Genomic DNA, 22,806 nt, shown 5'->3' on the forward strand with positions numbered 1-22,806 from the left:
GAGCCTCTTCATTTGTGGCCACCCTGAGTAAACAAATCTCCTTTCTCTGCTTTCAATATTACTCTTTCTCTCTCTCTCTCTCTCTCTCTCTCTCTCTCTCTCTCTCTCTCCCTCTCTCTTTTTCTCTCTCTCTCTCNTGCGCCACCACCGCCCGGCATTGATTTATTTATTATGTATACAATATTCTATCTCTGTGTATGCCTACAGGCCAGAAGAGGGCACCAGACCCCACTACAGATGGTTGTGAGCCACCATGTAGTTGCTGGGAATTGAACTCAGGACCTTTGGAAGAACAAGCAATGCTCTTAACCTCTGAGCCATCTCTCCAGCCCCCAATATTACTCTTTCTAACTGGATGTTGAGGACCAGTGGCTGAGCCTAGGTTGTATTGAGAATAAGACCGCTACCACAATTTTTGAGTTAAATTTGAATCATACTTTAATTAAATAGTGGGCAGGACAATGGGCTTTGGACCATTCCAGGGTTCCCAGAAAATGGCAAATTTGCACAGAATTATAAAGACAAACCCATTAGGCTACTAAATTCCCACAAGGTCCAATCAGTGACAAGCATACATCCTGACACACTTCCTTCATATATATTCTCCGCCTACATCCAATCATAGGCAAGCAAACAATCTGACGTGTTTCCTGCCCTCAAACCTCCTGCCTCCACGTGATCAAGCACATCCAGCACAGCTAAGAGCAAACACACTTGTTTAGGGGAGAGAAAGCACGTGACTTGTTATCTTCCACACAGTTTCCAGCATTCCGGGAAGTATCTGTCCTTAGGCAAGGGGCTTGCAGATGCATTTTGTTCCATGGATCTCTTAGGCACAGTAATTGACAGCTACAACACAGCTTTGGTTGTCACCGCTGTCAGGGTGCCAGGGCCCAGTCTCACCCCAACAGTTCTGGTAACGGCACTGCCAGGTACTGAACAAGCGCTCAGGAGCTCCCGATGCTGGTGCCCCAGCAAGGATCACTACAGCAGGAAGTAACAGGATATTTTGTTTCCAAGACCAACAGATCTCGACCTTATTCTGGGAAGCCTTTAAAACCTCTGGTTCTAAGAACATCAGCTCCGTGTACTTGGGCCAAATGAAAGACTACCCGGTTTTCCAGATTTGGAAAGCCCTGAAGATGAAGCAATCCTTGCTGTTGGCAGTCCTAAAAGAGTGAAAGCCAAACCACATCCACTGTGCTGTTGTAAACACGGCTTCACCAAGTCAGTGGGCAAGCATGCGCAGAGCAACGCAGAGGCAGAGGAGGAGAGCAGAGGGTGTGGTAAAGGAGAAAGGCGGGTTCATTGCACTTGCTGTCAGTCATGCTTAGTGGGCTCGGTTTAGTCACAAGATTTAACCTCAACTCTCAAAAACAATGTCTCGGTCACTAGAATTATGAAGGATTTGCAACGTCTTCAAAAAAGAGCTAAGATAACAGAAACCTGTTTGGAAGAAATGTGGGTTGGGAACAGCAAGGGGGAACCTGGTGTATCCCCTTCAGGTCACCTGGGAGCAGAGAAACCAGAAGGTCCCCTTTAGAAGACGTCCCAACTCCCTGTCCTGTCTGTTCAGCATCTCGGTTTCCAGGCCTGCTATCTTCCATTCAAGCTACCAATGCCAGGCCTGCTATGCTGCGCACACGCTACCAATGCCGGCTGAACCTCATGGGTCAGTATAACAAGTCTTTTCCCTTCAGTCAGCTCCCAAATTACAACACACAGACTTGCTATTAAATTTTGAAAGGTTGGGCTATACTCTAGGCTTGTTTACAACTAGTTTTTATAACTTAAATTAAGCCATTTCTTTTAATCTACATGCTTCCACATGGCTCATGGCTTGTTACCTCATCTCCTACACATCCTGCTTGCTTCTTCTGCATCTCACTGGTAACTCTGCCTTCTTTTTCCCAGCATTCTCTCTGCCCCCCAAATACCTAGTCATTGGGTATTTAGCTTTTTATTAAACCAACCCCAGTGACATGTATTCACACAGTATAAAGGAACATTTCACAACATTTTCCTTTTTTGTCTAAATAACTCTAAAATAGCAGAACTATATACAGTAAGAGCAATTATCATGTAAGAATTACATTCACAATGTCTAGTTCATTTGCATTTGGCATATTCAGAGAAAATACTCCATTATCTATCCTATCTTGGTGAGTCAAAAGTTTTGTATCTAATTGACTTTCTATCCTAACTTGTATTACCAACCCAAAACTATTTTTTAGACCACAAACATTTTGTTAGATAAGCTTTTATGTCTCTCAACCTTACAAACTTTACATCTTTTTGTGAGTTTTTTTTTTCTGAATTTAGTAACAAGGAAAACTGTAACTATAACTCTCTAGTCTTCAACTCCATTAGAGATCTGGGAAAGATATATTACCCGAGTAAACAGGAAGTATAGAGAAAACAACTTTCAGACCTATAGAAATGACAGAAACAGCTGGCTTCCTGGAGAGTCATCCAAGGTTTCTCTGTAACATTGTGCCAGCCATCTTTGGTCTACAGGCCTAGAATATCTGAAGACTTTTCTGTGAAGCAGGATTCTTGAAGACTGCCCTGCCTTGTCTTGGCAAAGTTCAGCAGATACTTTCCTTTGTATCCTGGTTTTTGCAATTTGGACAGCATACAGTCAGCATTTGAGGCAAGGGAAGTTTCTTGGCCCAGTGGGGTAACTTTGCCGCAAAGAAAGAAAACTCCATATGGAGGTTCTTTGATGCCCATCATCCTTTATGGAAGTAAATTGGTGCTGCCAGAAGCAGACTGTGTCTCATTGTCCTGAAAAGTCTTATGTTATTGAAACATTTTAAATGCCATATTCTGTAGCTCTCTGAAGCATTTGAAGACCACCTGTCCATCTAAAACATCTCTGTTTGACCTTGAAAACATACCTAACATGACTACAAGTTTGATTATTATAGGTGACTAGCCACTAAACTGCATTTCTTTATTATCCTAAATACTTTTTAATAATAACTTTTAAGTACTAAAACTTTGCATTTCATTGCTAAAGGAAATGAATGGGTACAATAACTCGAACAAGAGTAGTAATGCATGTACAGGAAATTTTAACAAGTAACCTCCAATTTGTATCAATATAAAAAATATCTTAAATGAGAATAGAAATATGTATGCCGTATAACAAAAATAACCTCAAATTTGTGTCAATATACAAAAATTCATGCCATATAAAATATTTAAGGCTAGTGGTTGCCTTTTTGGTTTACAGTAGATTCAACAATCTACCATTTTATTCTATCATTTCCATATCCCCTTTTTCTTTTCAGAACAAGATCCCTTAATCTAATCTCCTTTGTTCAGCTTTTTTTCCTGACCATGACCAAACACAATCAGTAAGCAGCCCCCCTAAACAATGACAAACATCCATAGTCCATCCAATAACCAAAACCACTAATCCCATCTCTTTGGGAATGTGAGCATTGTATTCTTTAGACTGCTTCCTATTGTATCGGGGTGCTGGTATCTTTGGAGGATCCTGAAAAATAAGGATAATAGTGAAGTCCTGGCTGGAGTAGTCTGTGAAACTAGAGAATTTCAGCCAGCAGCCTTGAAGCTATTCTAGATGCTGAACTCTGAGAAAACTACAACAGAGATATTCTGAGAAGCCTGATAAGTTGGGCCACCTGTTTGTATTGGTGTGTGGTCCCTCTGAAAACACAGAAACTTTTTAGAATATATATAATATGTATATTCTGTGCTAACACAAGTATGGAATGTATAGCACGCACAATTCAGTTAAAGATGATTTTTTTTGTTTTATATTTGAGCAGGTAAAACATGTATCATTTGTCTTCTATTTTTTTTAGGTTTATTTCTTTAAGTCTGTAGCCAGGATTTTATGGAGGTCTCCCCCAATCAAACCTGATTATCTATAACCTTGAATAAATCTATAGCCCTTTATTTTTTTTATAGAAATAAAAATATAACCTTTTCTCTAATGCAACATATTTTTTATTTCCATTTTGAAGTTAAGACATTTAAAAAAAATACAGGTTAGTAATTTTTTTTCAAGTCAGGGCTTCTTTGTGTTGCTTTGGAGCCTGTCCTGGAACGAGCTCCTGTAGACCAGGCTGGCCTCAAACTCACAGAGATCCACCTGCCTCTGCCTCCTGAGTATGGGGATTAAAGGTGTGTGTCACCACCGCCCAGGTAATTCAGTAATTTTTAAAATTTAGTGTCTCTTAGCAGATATTGTTTGTTCATCAGCAATCAAAAAATTTAAATACTGTAACATGAGGGCCTGCTTGTTGGGGTTTCTGTCCTGCCTAGTTTCCACAGTCTTTCGGTCCCAAAGAAAATCACACAGAGTCTACATTAGATATGAACTGAAGCTCAGGCTTCTTGTTAACTCTTATAACCTATATTAACCCATTATTCTTATCTATGTTAGCCACATGTCTCAGTACCTTTTTCAGCGGGGTAGGTCACATCCTGCTTTTTCAGTGTCTGAGCAGGACTGTGGAGGAATGGGCTTCCACCTTCCCAGAATTCTCCTGTTCTCTTTGATCCACCTCTACTTCCTGTCTGGTTGTCCTGCCTATACTTCCTTCCTGGCTACTGGCCAATCAGCATTTATTTAAAATATAATTGACAGAATACAGAATTGTCCTGTACCAGAATACAACAAAATAATATGCAGGATCCAGATTCCCTGTGTATTTCCCATCCCCACACGGCTTTTATTTTTTATTACTTTACTCTTTCTTTAAAGACTTTATTATTTTTAAACTATTTTTGATGACTGTCTATATCCTTTTGTTTTAAGCCTATGTAGATTGTTAAACACAGTTAAAAACTGTTTAGAGTTTTTCCATCTGGATCTGTCTGTACTGAGCATCTGCAGCATCCTCTGTCAGCCGTCTTAGCTCATCTTAGTGCATGGCACTCATGGCTGGACTGTAGGTAATAACCAATAGCCCCATCTCTGTATGTCACCAAGCCTACCTGAGAGACAGTGGTCACCAGGAAGCCATGTTTTTGTCTATATGTTCTGAACTTTTTAAAAAAGCTTTCTTAGGGTTTATGTGAATATTTTGGCCAGATGTTGGGCTCCATGTAATGCAACTCTTTTTCTGTTCTACCAGTCAGCTCCCAAATCATGACAGGGAGACTTCTTATTAATTGTGAAAGCTTGGCTTATAACTTAGGTTTGTTTCTAACTAGTTCTTATAACTTAAATTCTATTCATTTATATCCAGCCATGTGGCTCATGGCTTGCTACCTATTCCCTTGCATGTCCTGCTTCTTCTGTATCTCATGGTGTATAGGCTTCCTTCTTCTTCCCTGCATTCTCTCTGCCCCCAAATCCTGCCTAGCTATTGACTGTTTATCTTTTTATTAAACCAATCCCAATGACATATCTTCACCTAGTGTAAAGGAATATTCTGCAACAGGTCAGCTTTCACACCTACCGACAACCCTCCTAACACAGACCCAACCTTAGTTCTGTCTACAGCCGGGAGGGGAGGACTACAGTTGACAGAGGACATAACAATTTGCTCAAGAGTGGTCAGTGAATTCCTGGCTGTAAGAGGATAGCGAAACAATAGCTCATGTATCAAGTCTAGACTGGGCCTGGAATGTAGTGCTTGAGTATTTGCCCAGAATAATCAAAGTCTAGATTCTCTACCTTGGACTGAAACAATATCTAACTCAATAGCTCAGGTCTCAGCTACACACACTAACCTGTTATATGATAAATAAAGCTTGTCTAGAGATCAAAGGATGGAGCTAGCCACTAGTTAACCATAGAGGCCAGAGAGTGGTGGCTCACATCTTTGATCTCAGCACTTGGAATTTCATGCCTTGATCCCGTCACTTGAGTGGCACACACCTCTACTCTCAGCACTAGGGGGAGGTGGAGGCAGAAATATAAAGCAGGTGGAGACAGAATATCCCCAGTTTAGTCTGAGGATTCGTAGAGGTAAGAAGTCTTTAGTGACTGGCTCTTCTTCTGTGATTTTTTTCAGCTTTCACCCTCGATATCTGACTCTAAGTTTTGTATTGTTAAGACTAATCACTGAGTTGGGTCTGCAGCCAGTATGAAGCCTCTTTCTTTAGTTTATCTTTAACTCACAGCTTGTGCAATGGTCTCGCTCACAGGCCAGCACCTGTTTATTTTTAGCCCACAATGGGAGGTCAGCCAGCAGCTTAGAGATTCTCCAGTGTAGTGCTTGAAATCTATCTCCTGGAAGGGAGAAATGGATCAGCAGTTCTTGCAGAGGTTCAGAGTTTAATTCCAGAACCTGCACTGGGTGGCTTTCAATGGCCGGTGACTCCACCTTCAGGGGATCTGACACCTCTGGTCTCCATGGGCAACTGCACTCATATGCACAAATACACATATGCAAGGCAAGATTTTTTTAAAAAAATAATAAATTAATCCTTTTAAAAAACTGTCTTATTCACACATTTCTAACTTCCTCTGTGCCTCATCAGGCCCAACAGTGAAGGCAGCATGGGGAGTCCACGCTTGTGCAATCAGCCTTTTACACGGCCTCTGGACACATCTGCATAGCAGGCACTCTACTCATGGAGCTCTTTCCAGACTTCAGTTTAAACTCTCGATGGTAAACCAAATGGAATAGGGATCAGATGCTGGGCTAAAATCATGGAACCAGGTAGTCTGAGGACAGACCTCATGAGTATCAGCCTCTGTCATTCCCAAAGTGTTGATGTAGCACCGCAATTTTGCTGTCAGCAAGACCCCACCTTGCTGTGCTAAGGGGTAATCTAAAGCTAGCCGCTGTCTAATGCAGCACCTGTTGGTACTTCAAGGAGGATAGTTCAAGCTTTTAGGGAGTGGCCGAGGTGGTTGTGGGTTTTTTGTCTTCATTTTTTTGGAGATAGTTTCAGGTAGCACAGGCTGGCCTTAAACTCACTCTGTAGCTCAAAATCACCGTGAGCTCCTGATCCTCCTGTCTCCTGTCTCTACCTCCCAAGTACTGGGATTAGAGGTGTGTTTTGTCATGTTCAGCTGCGGCCATATTTTTAGTGAGTTTTAGAGGGTTTTTGTGTTTTTTTGGTTTTTGGTGGAGGATAGGTGACTCCTTTCTCTCATGAATGATGGGTCACTGGTGTCATAAATAGCAACATTGGTTCTGTGACTCTTCTCTCTGTTTGTCTGTCCCTCTTCTGAAAAGGTTACTACTGCCTCTCTCTCTCTCACTCTCTCCATTCTCTCTCTCTCTCTCTCTCTCTCTCTCTCTCTCTCTCTCTCTCTCTCTCTCTCTCTCTCTCTCTCCCTTCTCTGTTTATCTATTCACTCCATAACCCCCTTACCCATTAAATAAACTCTATACCCAAGTTCTGTATGCATGACATATCTGTCTGTCTCCAACTCGCTGTGGTCTCCTACCCACCAGGGGACTGGCCAGGGTCCCTCCACTTTGAATCTTTCATTGGTGCTGTGAACTCAGCAGGCTATCCCTTCCAGCTAAGGACTGCTAGGGACCCCGTGACCTATACCCTTCAATATGGTCACTTTTCCAACTTAAAATCTCTGGAATTCTACACCCAATATCAAACAGTAGGTTCTTCCCACACATTCGGCCATACCTCCATGAGTGTGCAATCACTCAGTGGTGGTTCCCCCATGGTCAACCACTTGCCTATCAGGATTAAAGCCCCTCACTCAGGCCCCCAACTTCATGTGATGATGTAGAGGTTTGGTTTGTGCCCACCCATTCTCACGGCCCCTAGACTTTGTGAGTGACGACCCAAAGCCAGCTTAAGCCACAGTCCATGCTGAAGTTCCTGGATGCTGAAGTTCAGTCTCTGGACCTTCTTCTTGCCTTACTCACGGAGACTACATCTCTCCCTTTCCCCTCAGATATCAAGCTACATAGCTGCCTATCATTAGCTTTCATTCTGCCCGTGATTGTTAGCTGGAAATGCAATGTCCTTTTTCTATGTCTATCTGCCTTTCATTCTCATGCATAATCACACCCATGCTAAACTGGCCCCACAGCTGCCAGGACCCACTCCATCTGGTGGGCTTGGCAGCAGCAGAATCGACCTCTCTTCCGTTCAAGGAGCCCTGTTTCTGCCACTACTGCACTGCAGGTGTAAGGTCCAAGGCTTGTGAAAATCCTAAACCTGGACGTGCTACCAGCCCACTCCCTGACTTTCTGTCTGTCAGCTGGGACAGTTGGTAAGATCACCTCTGCCGCTTCCCACAAGCAAGGTTCTCTCAGGCTCTGCCTTAGCACTGCACTCACTGAGTAATGCATTCATTTTTCAGGCCCAGGGCAGGGTTCCTCTCAGATCTATGGATCCTTTTCAGAATCCTGTTCCCTTTTGGCCTAGTGCCTCTAGGGCAACTGCCTTTTCTCAGCTCCCATTATCTTGTAGATGAATGGATGATGGCCCGAGATTGGCATTTATTTCTCTGCCTCACCCACAGGATACAGGCTGACAAAGTTCTACAGCGGGCAGTTAAATGACAAAGTTCTACTGCCACCATTTTCCATAATAAGCAAGGGACTGAATCTGTTGGGTCCAGCAATGCAGGTTAGATTTAGAGAGGAGTCAAAGAACCAATGTTATCATTCATGATGTGGATGACCCAAGGCTGGTCCCACAAGGGGCAACAGCAGGTGTCCTGAGGCTGCAGCGGGTGGGAGACAGACAGATACGCCATGAAGAGAGAGCTTGGGTATAGAATTTAGTTAGTGAGATGGGGGGGGGAGAGAAGGAGAAATAAAAAGAAAAAGGAACTAAAAATCTCATTCAGTCAGCAAGACACAGAGAAGCTGCCTCAGCCTGGGTCCATGGGACTGAGGCATAGCTCACAAAGACAGCAAACTCAGCAGCAGCCGCAAGATGCTGATTGTGCAAGCATGCGGAATGAAAGAGAAATGGGGATCCTGGGCCTCCCCCAACATTTCAAAGGAAGTCCCAGGAGGCCGGGGCACAGGCAGAAGGGTCAGAATGCTCGCAGGGAGTCTCTTACAGGACAGCCACATGAAGCTGCAGGAAGAAGGCAAAGCTCTCAAAGATTCCACAGGAATGCAGACTGCCAAGGCCAGGACATAAGCCAAGCTGTAGGCAATGAACAGACCCAGTCAGAGTGAGCACGTGCCTTACAAACAGCAAATCCAGGATACGGAGCCTCAGCTTGCCCTGTTATACTCATATGTCGTTTCTCCCAGGACAAATGAGCAGCCTCTTACAACACTATATTTTTCAAAAGACTATTTATATTTGGCCTTGGATACATTAAACAGCACATGTAATTAGTATCACATTCTTAATTAAGTTTTTGATCATCTCTGTTTCACTCAGAATTTGCAATGACGAGCAAGCTAGAGCTTGTCTAGGAGACATCTCACAAAAACTTAATGATACATAGATTTTCAATTTGGGAGTCATCTCATCTTCCTTTATAGAAATTCAGGGTCTGGAGAGGATACAGAAGCCTGTGCTGAGTGCCTCAGGGCACACCTGAGAGGCAGAGTCCTGTTGAGAAGCCACACATAACTTAAACCTTGCTCTGTGTTTCCTCTGTAGAAATAAAAACCTGAAACAAGCCATTGCCCCTGGTACTCTGTGACCCAGCCCTACAGCAGCTGTGGAAATGTCGGACCCTTACAAGGATGCCTTCAGAAGAACACTCCCAGAATACCTGGCAGAACACAGGTGGGTGATCACTGTCGAGCACATCTGTCTGCTGTTGGCACGCCCCGCAGCTTCCAAACCCAACCATCTTCTTTACATGCTCTGAAAGGTGGTGACCATCAACATTACCTGAGAGGCATCTGTCAGAAAGAATCTCCTAGCAAGATCTTATGGATGACTGAGAATCACAGAATGTGTTTCTAAATTCTCTAGCTTTTTCTATAAGTAGACCCAGAAAGCATGAATGCCAGCAGATATTGAAAAATCCTCACTCTCTGGATGATTGAATGCTATATTTTGTGAAATCCTTAAGGAATTCTTCCTCTCTAAGTATACATCCTTTTTGTCTGGAGTGTCTCAGGGAGTTGCTTTTATTAACTGCAGAGGACTGAGCAGAAGGGCCCTTCTATGGGTTCCAACAGAACATCTCTAGATGATCCCATTACAGATGGCCTCATTGGGTCACTCATTTCAACCACTTCAAAATCCATTTCATTGTTGTTGTTTTTTTTTTTTTTTTCATCTTCCTGTTTAGTCTCTTGCTCACAGTCTAGAACTAGTGGACAAAGCTTTCTGGTCCTCGCCTTTTCTTTTTCCTTTGCGCTGGCGTTCCAGAGGTAAGGTGGCTAATTTATACATCACGGGAAATATAACTCCAGTGAATATGGCTGATGCAAAACAGACATACAGAACCACTGGCAGGTCTGGGTAGTTTCCTTGAAGAATTCCGATGACTGCAGGAATTGCCATATCTCCTAGAGAGGCACCAATTACAAAGAATGCTGCAGACTTCCCAGTTAAGCTGGTGTACTGCTCAATCCAGGAAATGCCACTGGGAAATGTGGTTGCCATTGAGGCTCCATACACAGCAGTCGCGATCCAGAGGCAGAGAGGGCTCTTGTCAAAAAGCACCAGAAAGAAAGATGAAGCAAGGCTGCCAATGTTGCTCAACACAATCATGGTTCCAGGCTGTAAGAATGTGGCAAAGAAAATGGCCAGGCCCCTGCAGGCTGCAAAGGTCCCCCAGAAGACGGAGTTCAAGCCGGCTGCTTCAATTTCTTTCATGCCAACATGGGCGGTGGCGAAGGAAAATAGGTAAGAGCCAAATGTTATCTCGGCTCCAACATAAAAGAAGAAGAAGACGAAGAGGAGACAGAGCAGGGCCCTGTGATATTTAGCTCTTCGAGCTCCCTGAGCAGAATCTGTGGTCTTTTTCTGCCTTGAGTGTTTAATACAAAACAGACCAAACAGAAAGACAGAAACTACCAAAATAAAGGTGCCGGTGGAAGCGTACGCCCACAGCAGATTCATGTTCTCAGGTACCGCAAACAGAGAGTCGGGGCTGGCTTCAGAGGATCGGTTCAGCACTAGAGGGTCAAAGTTGGACTCTGTGTGGTTCTGAGTGGATTCTGAGGTACTCCAGGCCAACTTAGCCAGCAGGGGAGCCAGGACAGCACCCAAGGCGAAGCTGAAGTGCAAGGCCTGCATGTGTGGGGCTACTTTGTCTCCCCAAAGAGCCAAGATGAGGACATTTGCACCTGTCAGTGAACCATGGGGAAAGGTTCAAGTTAAATTGTCAGTCAGTGCCGGGAAATCTCAACAGGTCATTACTATGATAAAGCGGCTAAGCCTGTGTCACATGGCAGGAATGGCGTGACATTAGCCCCAAGTGGTTCTGATTAAGGAACTCATCCATGAACACCAGAAAACTGTGTGTTGTGATATCTCAACTCATACGTGGAAAGCTTCTAGCTGGAAAAGCACTACCCTCTGGAACCAGGTACACAAACAAGTAAAGGGCTGTTATACACAGGCCCACACCATACTGGGGGATAATGCTATAGACCTATTTGTTACAAGTGTTTGAAACATATGTGTTGACTAGGGAAATGTTTATCATCCAATAGAGGCCAAATGACAAAGCTATCTGGCAACCACTTGAACATGGTGGATAAAAGAAATGCAAACACTCCATCAGGAACACAAGCGCTCTAGGCTCCGGTGCTCCAGCTACAGGAAACTAGCGGCCCGTCTTTCAGAATCCACACAACACTGCCTGAACCCTGACAAGGGGCAAACTTTAAGCACCAAACCTTTGTTTTTTTTATTTTAACCAGTTACTTTGAGATAAGCATATGTTTCTACTTTGTAACCCCGTGACCAAATGATACCTGAGTTATAAAACACTAATGGTGTTACTGTTACATTAGAACATCAAGGAAAACTCGAGCTGGAGAAGCAGATCAGTGTGTTGCTTGGCTATCATCAGAGGAGCTTCCTGCTTCAGGTGGGTACAAACACAGAGACCCACAGACAGCGATCTCACACACACACATACACACAAGCACACATACACACACATCACATGTATGCATGCACGCATGAAGGCAGGCAGCCAGGCAGACTGACTGACCGACAGATAATGTCTCCGTCAAACTCCCCCTCTTAGAACTCAGGGAGCCCAGCTGAAGAGGAGGCAGAAAGAATGTAAGAGCCATAGGGGATGGAGGACACCAAGAGAACAAGGGTCTCTTAATCAACTTGAGCAAAGCTCATATGAACTCAGAGACTGAGGCAGCATGCACACACCATGCACACATCTGCACCAGGTGTAATGTGAAAGTAAAATGCTGCAGGTTCCCAAGGCATTTCTGCAGCAGGCAGGAATGCTGCAGGTCCCCAGAGCAGTGGCAGGCAGCGGGCAGGGAGTCCTGAGAGCAGCCAGTCCCAGGCAGGGACAGTGCAGGAGACCATGAGGAAAGACAGATATATGGGCACACCATGAGACCACGCCACACGTCTCCAAAGGCGGCTAGTCCTGGGCGGGCAAGAGACAAATGGATAGGCATGCCATGCAGAGTGAGGTTGGATATTTATTTAGTGGGTTATGGAAGGGAAGGGGAGAAGAGCAGAGAGGGAAGAAGAAGAGAGAGAGGGGGAATGGAGAGAGGGAGTGAAGGATGAAAGGAAGGAGGGAGGGAGACAGAGGGAGGAAGGGAGAGAGACAGAAGCTGCCTCTTTGAGAGGGAGATGGAAAAAGGGAAGAACTCAGGCTGGAAGTTGAAGATCAGCTTGCCTCAGCAGATGGGTGTGTGTGTGGCTTGTCTCTTAAAGAGACAGGACAGACCATCACACCAGGTCCTTCTCATATGTATTATGACTGCCAGTTTAGTGTTTTTATGGGAACCTTGAGTGTGTGAACAAGTGGGTCTCTGCTACTTGTGCCTTCTCTTGGGCTCTATTCCCTATGTTTGTTTGTTTTGTCAAGTTCTGGTTATAGATTTTCCTTTTAACATATATTCTTATATATATTATTTTATTATCCCTTAGGAACTTGTTTTTTTTCTAATGACAGACAGAAAGGGAGTAAGTCTAGATGAGAGAGGTGGCAGGGAGGAACTGGGAGGAGTAGAGAGAGGAAAATGTAATTAGGGTATATTGTGTGGAAAAAAAAACAAATCTAATGTCACTGAAATGAAAAAAAAAAGAACATCGAGGGAGATCTAGAGAGTAGGAACTGAAGGAAAGTTCAGATTGTGTGTAGTATTTCGTAGGTTTTCAAATAGATATTAACAAAAGGAAAAGCTGTACCTCTGGAGATTTAGAACCTGTAGGAGAAAATAACGGGAAAGAAAGCAAGAAGCACAGTTTCTCTTAGCTCGGTAAGTCAGGTCTGCTTAACTGTAAGTCTTGCCTCTCTGCTTTCTCAGCCAAGGGATGGCCCTGGGCTGGATCTAAACCACCAGCTCCTCCTACTTTATTTACAAAGATAAATTTTAACCCCCAGACTCAAGCCCAGTTCAGCCACACTGCAACAACAGATGGCCATTCCCAGGGTAGCGTTTAGTCCAATCGTATAGATATCTGTTTATAACCAATGCCTGACCAGCCCCAAGTGCAGCTGCTACAAGGGTGTTCCCTCTGAGTGTCCCCATGACCAAGTCAGTACTGTGTCATTTCAAAAGTACGCCAGGGACAGTTGATATCATCTGCTGTACTTTCCTAGTGGAGTTCCCACCCAAGAGTAATACTTCACGCACCTGTATCCACAACGCCAACAGAAGCCCCAAAGACAGACATGGTGACCATCAGTAAGACTGCTGTCTTGCAGAAAGGGATGAGATAAAGGCCCACTGCCGTTGCCACCATTGACACTCCTGGGAAGAAAGGCAAGAAATTCAGCTGTAGGAGCTGGCAACACGGGTCACTAGTGGAATGCTTGCTTGTCTAGCATGCATGAGTCTCTGCAAAAAAAAAAAAAAAAAAACTTTAATATTTAAATAATGAACATGAGCTATATCCCTCAGGATAATCAAACCTATAAGGGTACAAAAATTACATTCAGTTTCCACTGAGTAGTGGTTTCTAAACTGGTTATGTAAAATCGTGTAAATTCTCTAAGGCCTTTGTAACTTATGACCTAAGCAGATTTGGCGTACCATTAATGCTCATAATAATTTATACAGCAAAGCCATGGTTTTTTGGCAAAGGATACAGGCCAGAAATCATTTCCTTCTTGCCACACATTAAAGAAACTGGGAGAAATTTTAGATGTGGCTAACAATTTTTTTTTCCGTATAAGTTTCTGCTTATGCTCCTAAGTTAATTGCCTGGGGGAACAGGAAGGAGGTAGAAGAAGAATCCCTTATTTATTCACCAGAGGTAACTTTTTTTCCCTTTCTGTGTCCTACAACATCATCTAAATCCCCCTTACTTGTGCCAATTTATTGGGAACGTTATGCTGAGAGCTTCACTGTCTTTTCAGGTAGGGAAGGGACAGTCTAGGTTCCTCAGGGACACTGGGAAACTAGGACAAAACATAGTCTACGTCATTTCACCCACAACCTCCTGCCCCTTCATGTTCAATCCTGAATGCACAGAACCTGGCCAGGTTCCAGGAGCCCATTCTGACCCCTGTGGCCCCAGGAGCCCTGCCCTACCCCCAGAAAAGCAGAGCTTCATGGTCAGCCAGTGTGTGAGCCTGGAGCAGAGCCGACATTGCAGTAAAGGTCAGCCCTGTTCAGGGGGCAGCGCTCGCTCCCCAGGGCCAATCAGGTTTCCAGACTCCTTCCAGCTGCCCAGGTAAGGGCAGGGAGTCTAGAAGCCCAGCTGCCAGTGAAGACGCCCTGGCACTGGCTGCTTCTGTTGTCAAGTACTCTGCAGACTGTGCCTGTCACACGAAGAGCCAGGGTATAAAGTCAGGACAGGCAGAGAACAGCGGAGGTTGGTGTTTACTCACCCAAAAGGAAGAACTGATTCGTGTGGTCAAAGAGAACCCCACCAATCATGGTGCCACACAGGAACCCAGAGGCCCGGCCCACAAAAATGAGAGACAGGCCGCTGATATTTCTGTTCACGTTCGCTGCCAGATCTTGAAATGTGGGTCCCAGTATAGCAACACTCATTCCCTAAAATTTAAAAAGACAGAAGCTTTGCATTTACAATAATTAAAACAATGTCTAAAAAGAGTGGTAACAGATTGTTCTTCCATAAAAAGAGTAGGGCGATGGGAGACAGTGGGTTACTTTAAGACCTCAGTTCTGAAAATCTACAATGGCAATACAGTTATTGCTAGAGCAACGTGGTCATCTGAGCTTTATCCATGTACAGCCTTCAATTTTTAAATCTTACTAATTTGAGATAGTGTTTTTTGCAGCTCAGGCTGGCCTCAAACTCTGAGTGTAGCCAAGAACAGCCTCAAACTCCTGATCCTCCAGGCACTGAGTTTATGAATATGGACCTCCATTCCCAATATAAAAATTACAGAATTCTTCATTTTCTCAGTTCTTTCCCTTAAGCTGTATTCTGTGTGACTTAGTTGTGAAATGACTTGCATCAAAACCAGGGTTTCACATTCATTTCAGTGGCTCAGGAAATCCATACACACATTTGTACCTGTGGCTCAGGAATCCATACACACATTTGTACCTGTGGCTCAGGAAATCCATACACACATTTGTACCTGTGGCTCAGGAAATCCATACACACATTTGTACCTGTGGCTCAGGAAATCCATACACACATTTGTACCTGTGTACACGGAGACAAGGACACCAAGAAAACACTGAAAGAACACTCAAACCGGGGATCTATGTAAAGAATGTGAGAAAGTTCATAGTTCAACCTGGCTGCTTTTCTGTAGCTTTGGGATTTTAAACACAAAAACACAGATTTCAATAATCACACAAAGCTAACCTGCACTGTCTGTAAGTGGAAACACTGGCCTCAGAGTGAGGATTCAGAACCATGGAATTCTGGGGAGGATAAGCTTATGAGAGAGAACCTCACTGGAGCTTTTGATACAGACCATATATACACTTGATATGAATGCTGGATTTCCCTTTCTAGTTATTAATCATATAGTCCACACATTTTTTTCCTGAGTATATATTTCCAAACTAGGAAAAGGTAAAAACATTGGTATGAAATATACAGAAATATTATAGCAGGTGGTGGTGCACACCTTTAATCCCAGCGCTCAGGAGGCAGAGGCAGGCGGATCTCTGTATTTGAGGCCAGTCTGGTCTACAGACCAAGTTCCAGGACAGCCACGGTTTTACAGAAAAACCTTGTCTCAAAAATACCAATAAAATAAAAATATTTTTGAAGGAAAATCACTACACATGTTTGTGTGTGTGTGTGAATGTCTGTATAAAAACAAAAGGTTTTCTTAGTAAGATGTAAGGGGCCTTATGCTAAGGGGGTCAGGCAATGGCAGTGTGCTTGCTGTGCTAAGGGGGTCAGGCAATGGCAGTGTGCTTGCTGTGCGCTCATCACCTCAGCTTCCCATGAAAGAGTTCTGACACAATCACCGGTTCTCACTCGATGGCTTGACATTAGGTAATAGGTTTCTCTAAACAATTTCCGTAGATTATACAGCACGCCACCGGAAGTGTTTGCACACATATTCTGTATATGCAAGTTTGCTTGTTATTCAAACGCTATAAATAATTCCTACTGCTCACGAGTCAGTTCTGCCTACTGTGACAGCCTTTCTGACTCCCTCGTTCTGATGTCGGTGTTTGCTGAGCCCTCTGCAGCCGACTCTGAGCTGTCAGCCGCCTGAGCGAGTCCATCTTCACCAGCCGAGTCAGGGGCAGCATCTACATCCTCCCACTGTCTTCCTTCCTTGTGGCGTCTGCTATGGATAGAGCCCCGAGTTTCAGTCGCTGCTGAAGTTCCTGCTTCTTTATTAAACAGAATGACAGCAGCTTCTTTCTTTCCACATTTTGCACAAGCTTCAAGCTCACAGGCACCTGGTCCACACATTCGTAAGAGTCCCTCACTGCCTGTTGTAAACATGTAACCCCCTCCTTAGGCTGTGACAGTGGCTTGTATTTGCTGTACTTTACACGTATTCAGGGACTTCTTTGCAGCACTGACATGCTCCACCATGAAGTTTTGCCTTAATTTTCTTGGTTTGAACACTTTCATCTAACTTGTCTTTTTTTTTAATTTTTATATTTTTAGGTAAATGTATTCTGGTCCTTTGGGGCCCTGGACTGACCCACAGTGCCTTTCTAGGAACTCTCCAGATAAGAACACTGAAATAAACTGAAGAGATAAGAACAGATAAGAAGGTTGTGGACATGTGACCATAGTTACTGAGATTAGAAATTTTTCTAAAAACTGAGCATCAGTATCTAAAGTTCACTGCAAAGCTACAATTTTATGTTGCTGTTAAAACAATAAATAAGGTATTCTCACATGCTGGCTGGCCCTTTCGGTCTTTTAAATAGCAGCACGTTAACTCTATAACTACAGCCTCCTTCCCCCGTCAGCCCTGGGCTTAGGAAGGGATTGTGGAGGACTGTACTTTAAACTGGAGGTGGTTGGCCTAGGAAGCAGGGATCCCGGCTTTTCCTGTGTTCCACACGTTAGCTATTAAATTTTTGCTCCTTCAGAAACTGAGTATCCTGCAAAGAGCTAAGTTAAAGCAACAATGAGAGTTTCACATTTGCCTTTGAGGCGCTAACGTCGCTTTGGATGAAGAGAGACATCCTTAACCTGTGATCTGATCTTGAATAAGCGTTTTAAACCTTTGGAATTTTGCTGAAGTTCCCCAAGTCAAATCAGATTAAATGTTTCTTTTCTGTTAAATTTTAAGAGTATGGGTGTTTTCCCTCCTTACTTGTCTGTGAACAAAATACATGTCTAGTGTCCTGAGATGTCAGAAGAGAATGTTTGATCCCCTAGAACTGGAGTTACAGGCATGTAACTTTGGCATGTAATATGTATCACATATGAGCTGCCATGTGGATATTGAAAATCAAATCCAGATCTTACGGAAAAACGGACAGTACTCTTAACTGAGGATCAATCTCACTAGTTTCCAAATATTTTTCTTGAACATGAATTAATTAATTTACAGGTTTTCTGATGGATGCTTGAAATATCTCAAAAAGATAATTCTCTTACAAAAGTAGAGACATTAAAATAATTGGGCTTATTTTTATATTAAATTACATGGAAAACATTGCTAAAAAGTAAATAATGCTATACTTTTCAGTTATTTTCATAGGGGTGTGTTATTGTTCTTGTGTCTTAGAAATTATATAATATTCATAAAAATACAAGTCCTCGTAGAACATCATCAATAATAATCCTAATTATTATCTGTAAGTATTATATGCAAGAGTCAGGCCGAGCGGCCATGCCTGTAGTCAGATGGCAGGAGGATCAAACAGAGCATGAGTTTTGGTCAACACGGGCAACACAAGATCCACCTCATAAAAGCTGCAGGTCATGAACAGAGACGACTTTTCTCGCCAAGTGCATCATATTTTAACTCTCACCAGGCCTTTGGCCACTTGAAGTCTTGTCACCTACAGTTAATCATTTAGGGCGGAGGGGTCTTTACCAAGCCACCATCAGTTTGGCATCAAGGGCAGAGACTTTGTCAAGCACAGGATTCTGTAGCTTTAAGGTCACTCCATTGGGCTGGGGAGGAATTCTCGTCTTCTAATGAAGAAACCAGTGGCTCATAAACATCAAGGTGATGTTTAACCCAGCAAGCAGCGAACACAAGAAGAAATAAGTACCAAGGAAATGGCTTGGCGGATTTTCATGATAAGTAGCCAGTGGAGAGATTGTTAAGCTGTGAGGTTTGAACGAGTTTCACAAGAGTGATCCAAGTCTAATTTCCTACATAATCTAGTTAATGAACAATTTTAGGCACCTAAGTGGAAAGCAAAACTGGTGTTTAAGGTGATGGAAATCCATTGCCAAGCGTGGTCCCAGGGGCAGCTTGGATGTCAGCCTGGCACCCGCTGAGTCTTTAAAGCTGGCACCAGCAAAAGCTGTGCACTCCAAGACTCAGCGTGTAGAGCTGAAATGACCCCGAACGCAACCGAGCAGCAGGGGATGGCTAGGAAATGAGGCTCCTACCCAGTGTTTGCTTTGTCAATCCCTTAATTTTGGTGGAGACAATAAAAGCCTAAAGTGGTATGTTCTCAGAAGCTTCATGTTTTAAACCCTTGTGGATGGATTCGTTCACTTGACGCCCACAGAGACTCTGGACTCTGTGATATACATAAATACATAAGGCATTCCCATACAACATGAGTAATGCCTTTTTAAAAAGAGCTGCACCCTAACTTATAGATACTTGCAGATCTTGCCCTCTCATAAGCTATAACATACTCGCTACTCGATTTTTCGGGATTCCAGCAAAGTATATTTTCTCTAGGTTGAAAAAAAAAGCCCATTCCACCCACCAACTGGTGTGAGCCATGATTTCCATGATCTAGAATCTGGGTAATGGGGCTTTTAGAAACACCACCATTAACTTACTCCCCTCCACTATTGGAAGGGGCCATTCCAGGTTTTCTCTGCAGCAAACTTCTGGGCAGTCAGTCTTCTATCTGTATCTCTTAGCTGGGAGGGACTGATCCTGTCTGCTCCAATTGTGCCTGTGCTGAACACCTTAAGGAAAGGCTGACCAGGGACAGTTCTCCCCAGAAAGCAGACACCATTATAATGATGGGTCACTTTGCTAAGATCATGGAGAGATCTTCTCTGTCATTGCAAATTTTTCCTTTTTCCTTTTCCTCTAGCCTGGTGCCCCCATCCTCGTCCTCACGAGGATACCACGGTCTCTCTAACTATGCTCCTGCACATACTAAGGAAACTTCCTAGGGAAGGACTGGGATACAGGATGCATCATGGGAGCAGCTAGCACTTAGTATGTAAGCACACAGCATGGCAAAGGTAAAGCCCGCTAAATGAAAGCTCCCAGTCCTTCATTTACATTGGTTGTTTAATCTCATGTGGCTCCTGTCCCCAGACAAATGGAGAAAATGGGGAGCTCGGGGTCACCACCATTGGAGAGCAGCAAGGAGCTAATCTGCTTCCTGAGAGGGATTCCCTGACTGCTGAGCCTGTGGTCCACTCTCGGCCCACTTGGTAGTGCGGCTGTTTCATTCTGGGGAGCTGTGTTCCATTGCCGAGAACCTGCTTGAGATGGATTTGGGGTATAGGAGCTGCTGGAGGTGCCTAAACAATTTCACGTTTGTGAAGAAGAAGGATACCAGAGGTTCCATCCCCAGCCCCACAAATGCTGTTCAATCATTAAGGGAGTATCTCCAGTCAAGACAAGTTACAGCCCCTGTGGCAGTCTGCTGTGTGTCTGAATGAAGAAAAGCATGACCCTGTGTTGGTGGCTCTTACTTGTGAGCTTTTGCCATGTAAATTAAAGGACTTTGGAGTAGTTTCTCAAACAAGAGAGATTTCTGCTGCTATGTCCTGATTTTTCAGGATGGGACCCTATCTCTCAGAACCACTGGCTGCTATGTCCAGATTTTTCAGGATGGGACCCTATCCCTCAGAACCACTGGCTGCTATGTCCAGATTTTTCAGGATGGGACCCTATCTCTCGGAGCCACTGGGTTGTTGCTTGTTCCGGTGGCATCCTTAGACCTTCGCTCCAACATGTGCGGGGCTCGGCAGGGAGGAGTGTGAACAGAGCTCTGGGGTGGGTCTTTGCCTACCGTGTTCTTTCACAGCTGCCTAGCATCCCGCACCCAGAGCGGGTCAGCAGCAGGATGCCAGGCAGAGCTTCAGTGAGCTGCTGGTAGGTTTGGAGATTTTGGAAACCCTTCGGGTTTTCAAATGACAAGAACAGGGGGAAGAAGCACATGCTGCAACCAAAATCAGGAAAGTAGTGTCCAAATGGAAGTCAGACCTCCACAGCCACCTCCACAGCCAATCGGAAAGAAAACATTGCACAGACTTCAGCAATGTCTGCAGTAGAACACGGGTGAATTACTCGTTCACAGTTAAAGTATAACAGGTGAGTATTACTCGTTATACTTTACGGAAGGTTCAGAAGACCCACACTTCAAAGTTAATAGCTTCTGGTTAGTGTATGAGTTCTTGGTTTGTGAGTGTTTAGCTTTGGGGATGGGTATGTAGTTAAGGGCTAGAGTACTTGCCTAGGTTCCATAAAGCCCTGGGTTCATCCACTGTTCTTCACAGACAGAACATGCTGACACATACCCATTATCCCAGCCCCTTGTGTGGAGGTCAGGAGGATCAGGAGTTCAAGGTCCATCATCAGCTACGGGATGAGTTGAGGACCAGCCTCTGCCACTTAAGCAGCTACCGGTATGGTAGAGAAAAATTATTTTTTTTCTCTTGCTATTATTTCCCCATCTGTATAAGCAACTGTTTGGCGTAATTTAGTCAAGCCACCAGAAAGAGAAGATTCCCCCCAAAGTAGATTTTTATGTATAATAATTAAGGGCATTGACTACAGACCTTAGCAACCTCTTTCCTGTCTCCCCAGTACTCAGAGGAGCCTACAAAGATGGCCATGCGGGTGGGGGCATCTTATGCAAAATCAATCATGCTCTTGACAGTGACCCACCATGATTAAAATTGTGTTAGTTGATGAAACCAAAGCCCCAGCGGATTAACTAAAATGCCCAAGATCACACAACGTGCAGGCAGCAAAGGTGAGAGTCCATCTGGGACGGTCAGGCCCCTTGCCCGAGGCTCGCACATCACTTTGGGAGGGGTACAGCCCCAGCTCTCACCAGCCCCAGGAAGGCGGCATACAGGACCGCGGTGGAGAACCAGCGCAGCACGGTCCTGGCCCGGCCACTCCTCCAGGAGGTCGCAGCGGCGGGCTTGCTCTCTGCCAGGGTCTCCGCCTGGTGGAGCCGCTGGGCACCAGCCGAGGGCCCGGCGCTCCCGGTCTTCACGTTTAGTTCCAGCTTGGCGGCTGCAGAGAACTCCTGCTGCGGGCGGACCCTCCCGGGCTCTGCGCTCGGTTCCTCCAGACTCCACCTTCCCCCAGGGACCGGTCCGACTCAGGACCTCCTGCGGCGGCTGGACTTCGACCCTGGCCCCAGCTGGCCGCCCAGAACCTTCACTCTCCATCTTGCAAAATAGCCTGGGTTCCCGTGACAGAGTCAGGCTCTGGCCAACCAATGGGGAGAGTCGGCCAGGAAGTCATGGTGGTTGCCTAGGAAACCGAACTCTGAGAGTTTGAGCTACAACTGCAGCTGCAGCCTGGCAACAGCACCTAAATAGCACGTGCTGCTAAGCTTTAGGGAACCCGTATGCACAGGAGCGGAGGTCGTCCTTACATGACCGCAAACCTGCCTTCTGTCCACTCTTGAGCCCTTCCGGTCTGCTATTCAACTTTCAGGCTACAATCACTTGTTCTGCAACAGCCTCCTGGAGCCATAGCGATTCTCGCCACACTCCTCTGTCACCATAGCTAGGTGTCAGGAAAGGATAAAGTCATAGAGAAAACCCACAGCTCGCCAAAGGTCAGTCAGCAGTCACTGGCCCCGTCAACAGCCAAAGAGCTCAAGGCACACGTATTGGTTCAAAATTGGGGTTTCAAACCCACACAAGATTAAATATACCCACAAGTGACTGGAGCCTGACATTGATCACCATGATCGCTGAGTAAAGTCATGTCAGCTGCGTGGCTGTGCCATTAGTGGGGAGGAGGGGGGTGACTTTGTTCGGTTTGCTTTACTCAAACCAACAATGTGATGTGTTTACATCTATTTCAAATCCGTTCTAGCCACCAGAAAACGTCCTTGCTCTCTACAGCACTGACGACTTATGCTGAGAACATTCCTACATAATAGCAATGGTCAAGAGCCAGACTGGAAGGGCTTTTGTTTGTTTGTTTGTTTGTTT

At 44.6% G+C, this 22,806-nt stretch overlaps 1 protein-coding gene across 1 annotated transcript; it reads right to left on the minus strand.

Moving 5' to 3' along the window:
• Positions 1–412: 412 nt before the first annotated feature.
• On the minus strand, positions 413–21,955 carry LOC126499096 (sodium-dependent glucose transporter 1A-like). Its single transcript, XM_050138147.1, is given in 5 exon segments — positions 413–10,200; positions 10,202–11,186; positions 13,689–13,805; positions 14,888–15,056; positions 21,684–21,955. Coding segments are annotated over 4 exon segments (1,446 nt in total). The 5' UTR covers positions 15,054–15,056; positions 21,684–21,955; the 3' UTR covers positions 413–10,022.
• Between the last annotated feature and the right edge of the window lie 851 nt (positions 21,956–22,806).

The sequence above is a fragment of the Alexandromys fortis genome, unplaced genomic scaffold (assembly GCF_014885135.2).
Source record: "Alexandromys fortis isolate MF-2015 unplaced genomic scaffold, M_Fortis_MF-2015_v1.1 scaffold_14, whole genome shotgun sequence".
Classification (NCBI taxonomy): Eukaryota; Metazoa; Chordata; class Mammalia; order Rodentia; family Cricetidae; genus Alexandromys; species Alexandromys fortis.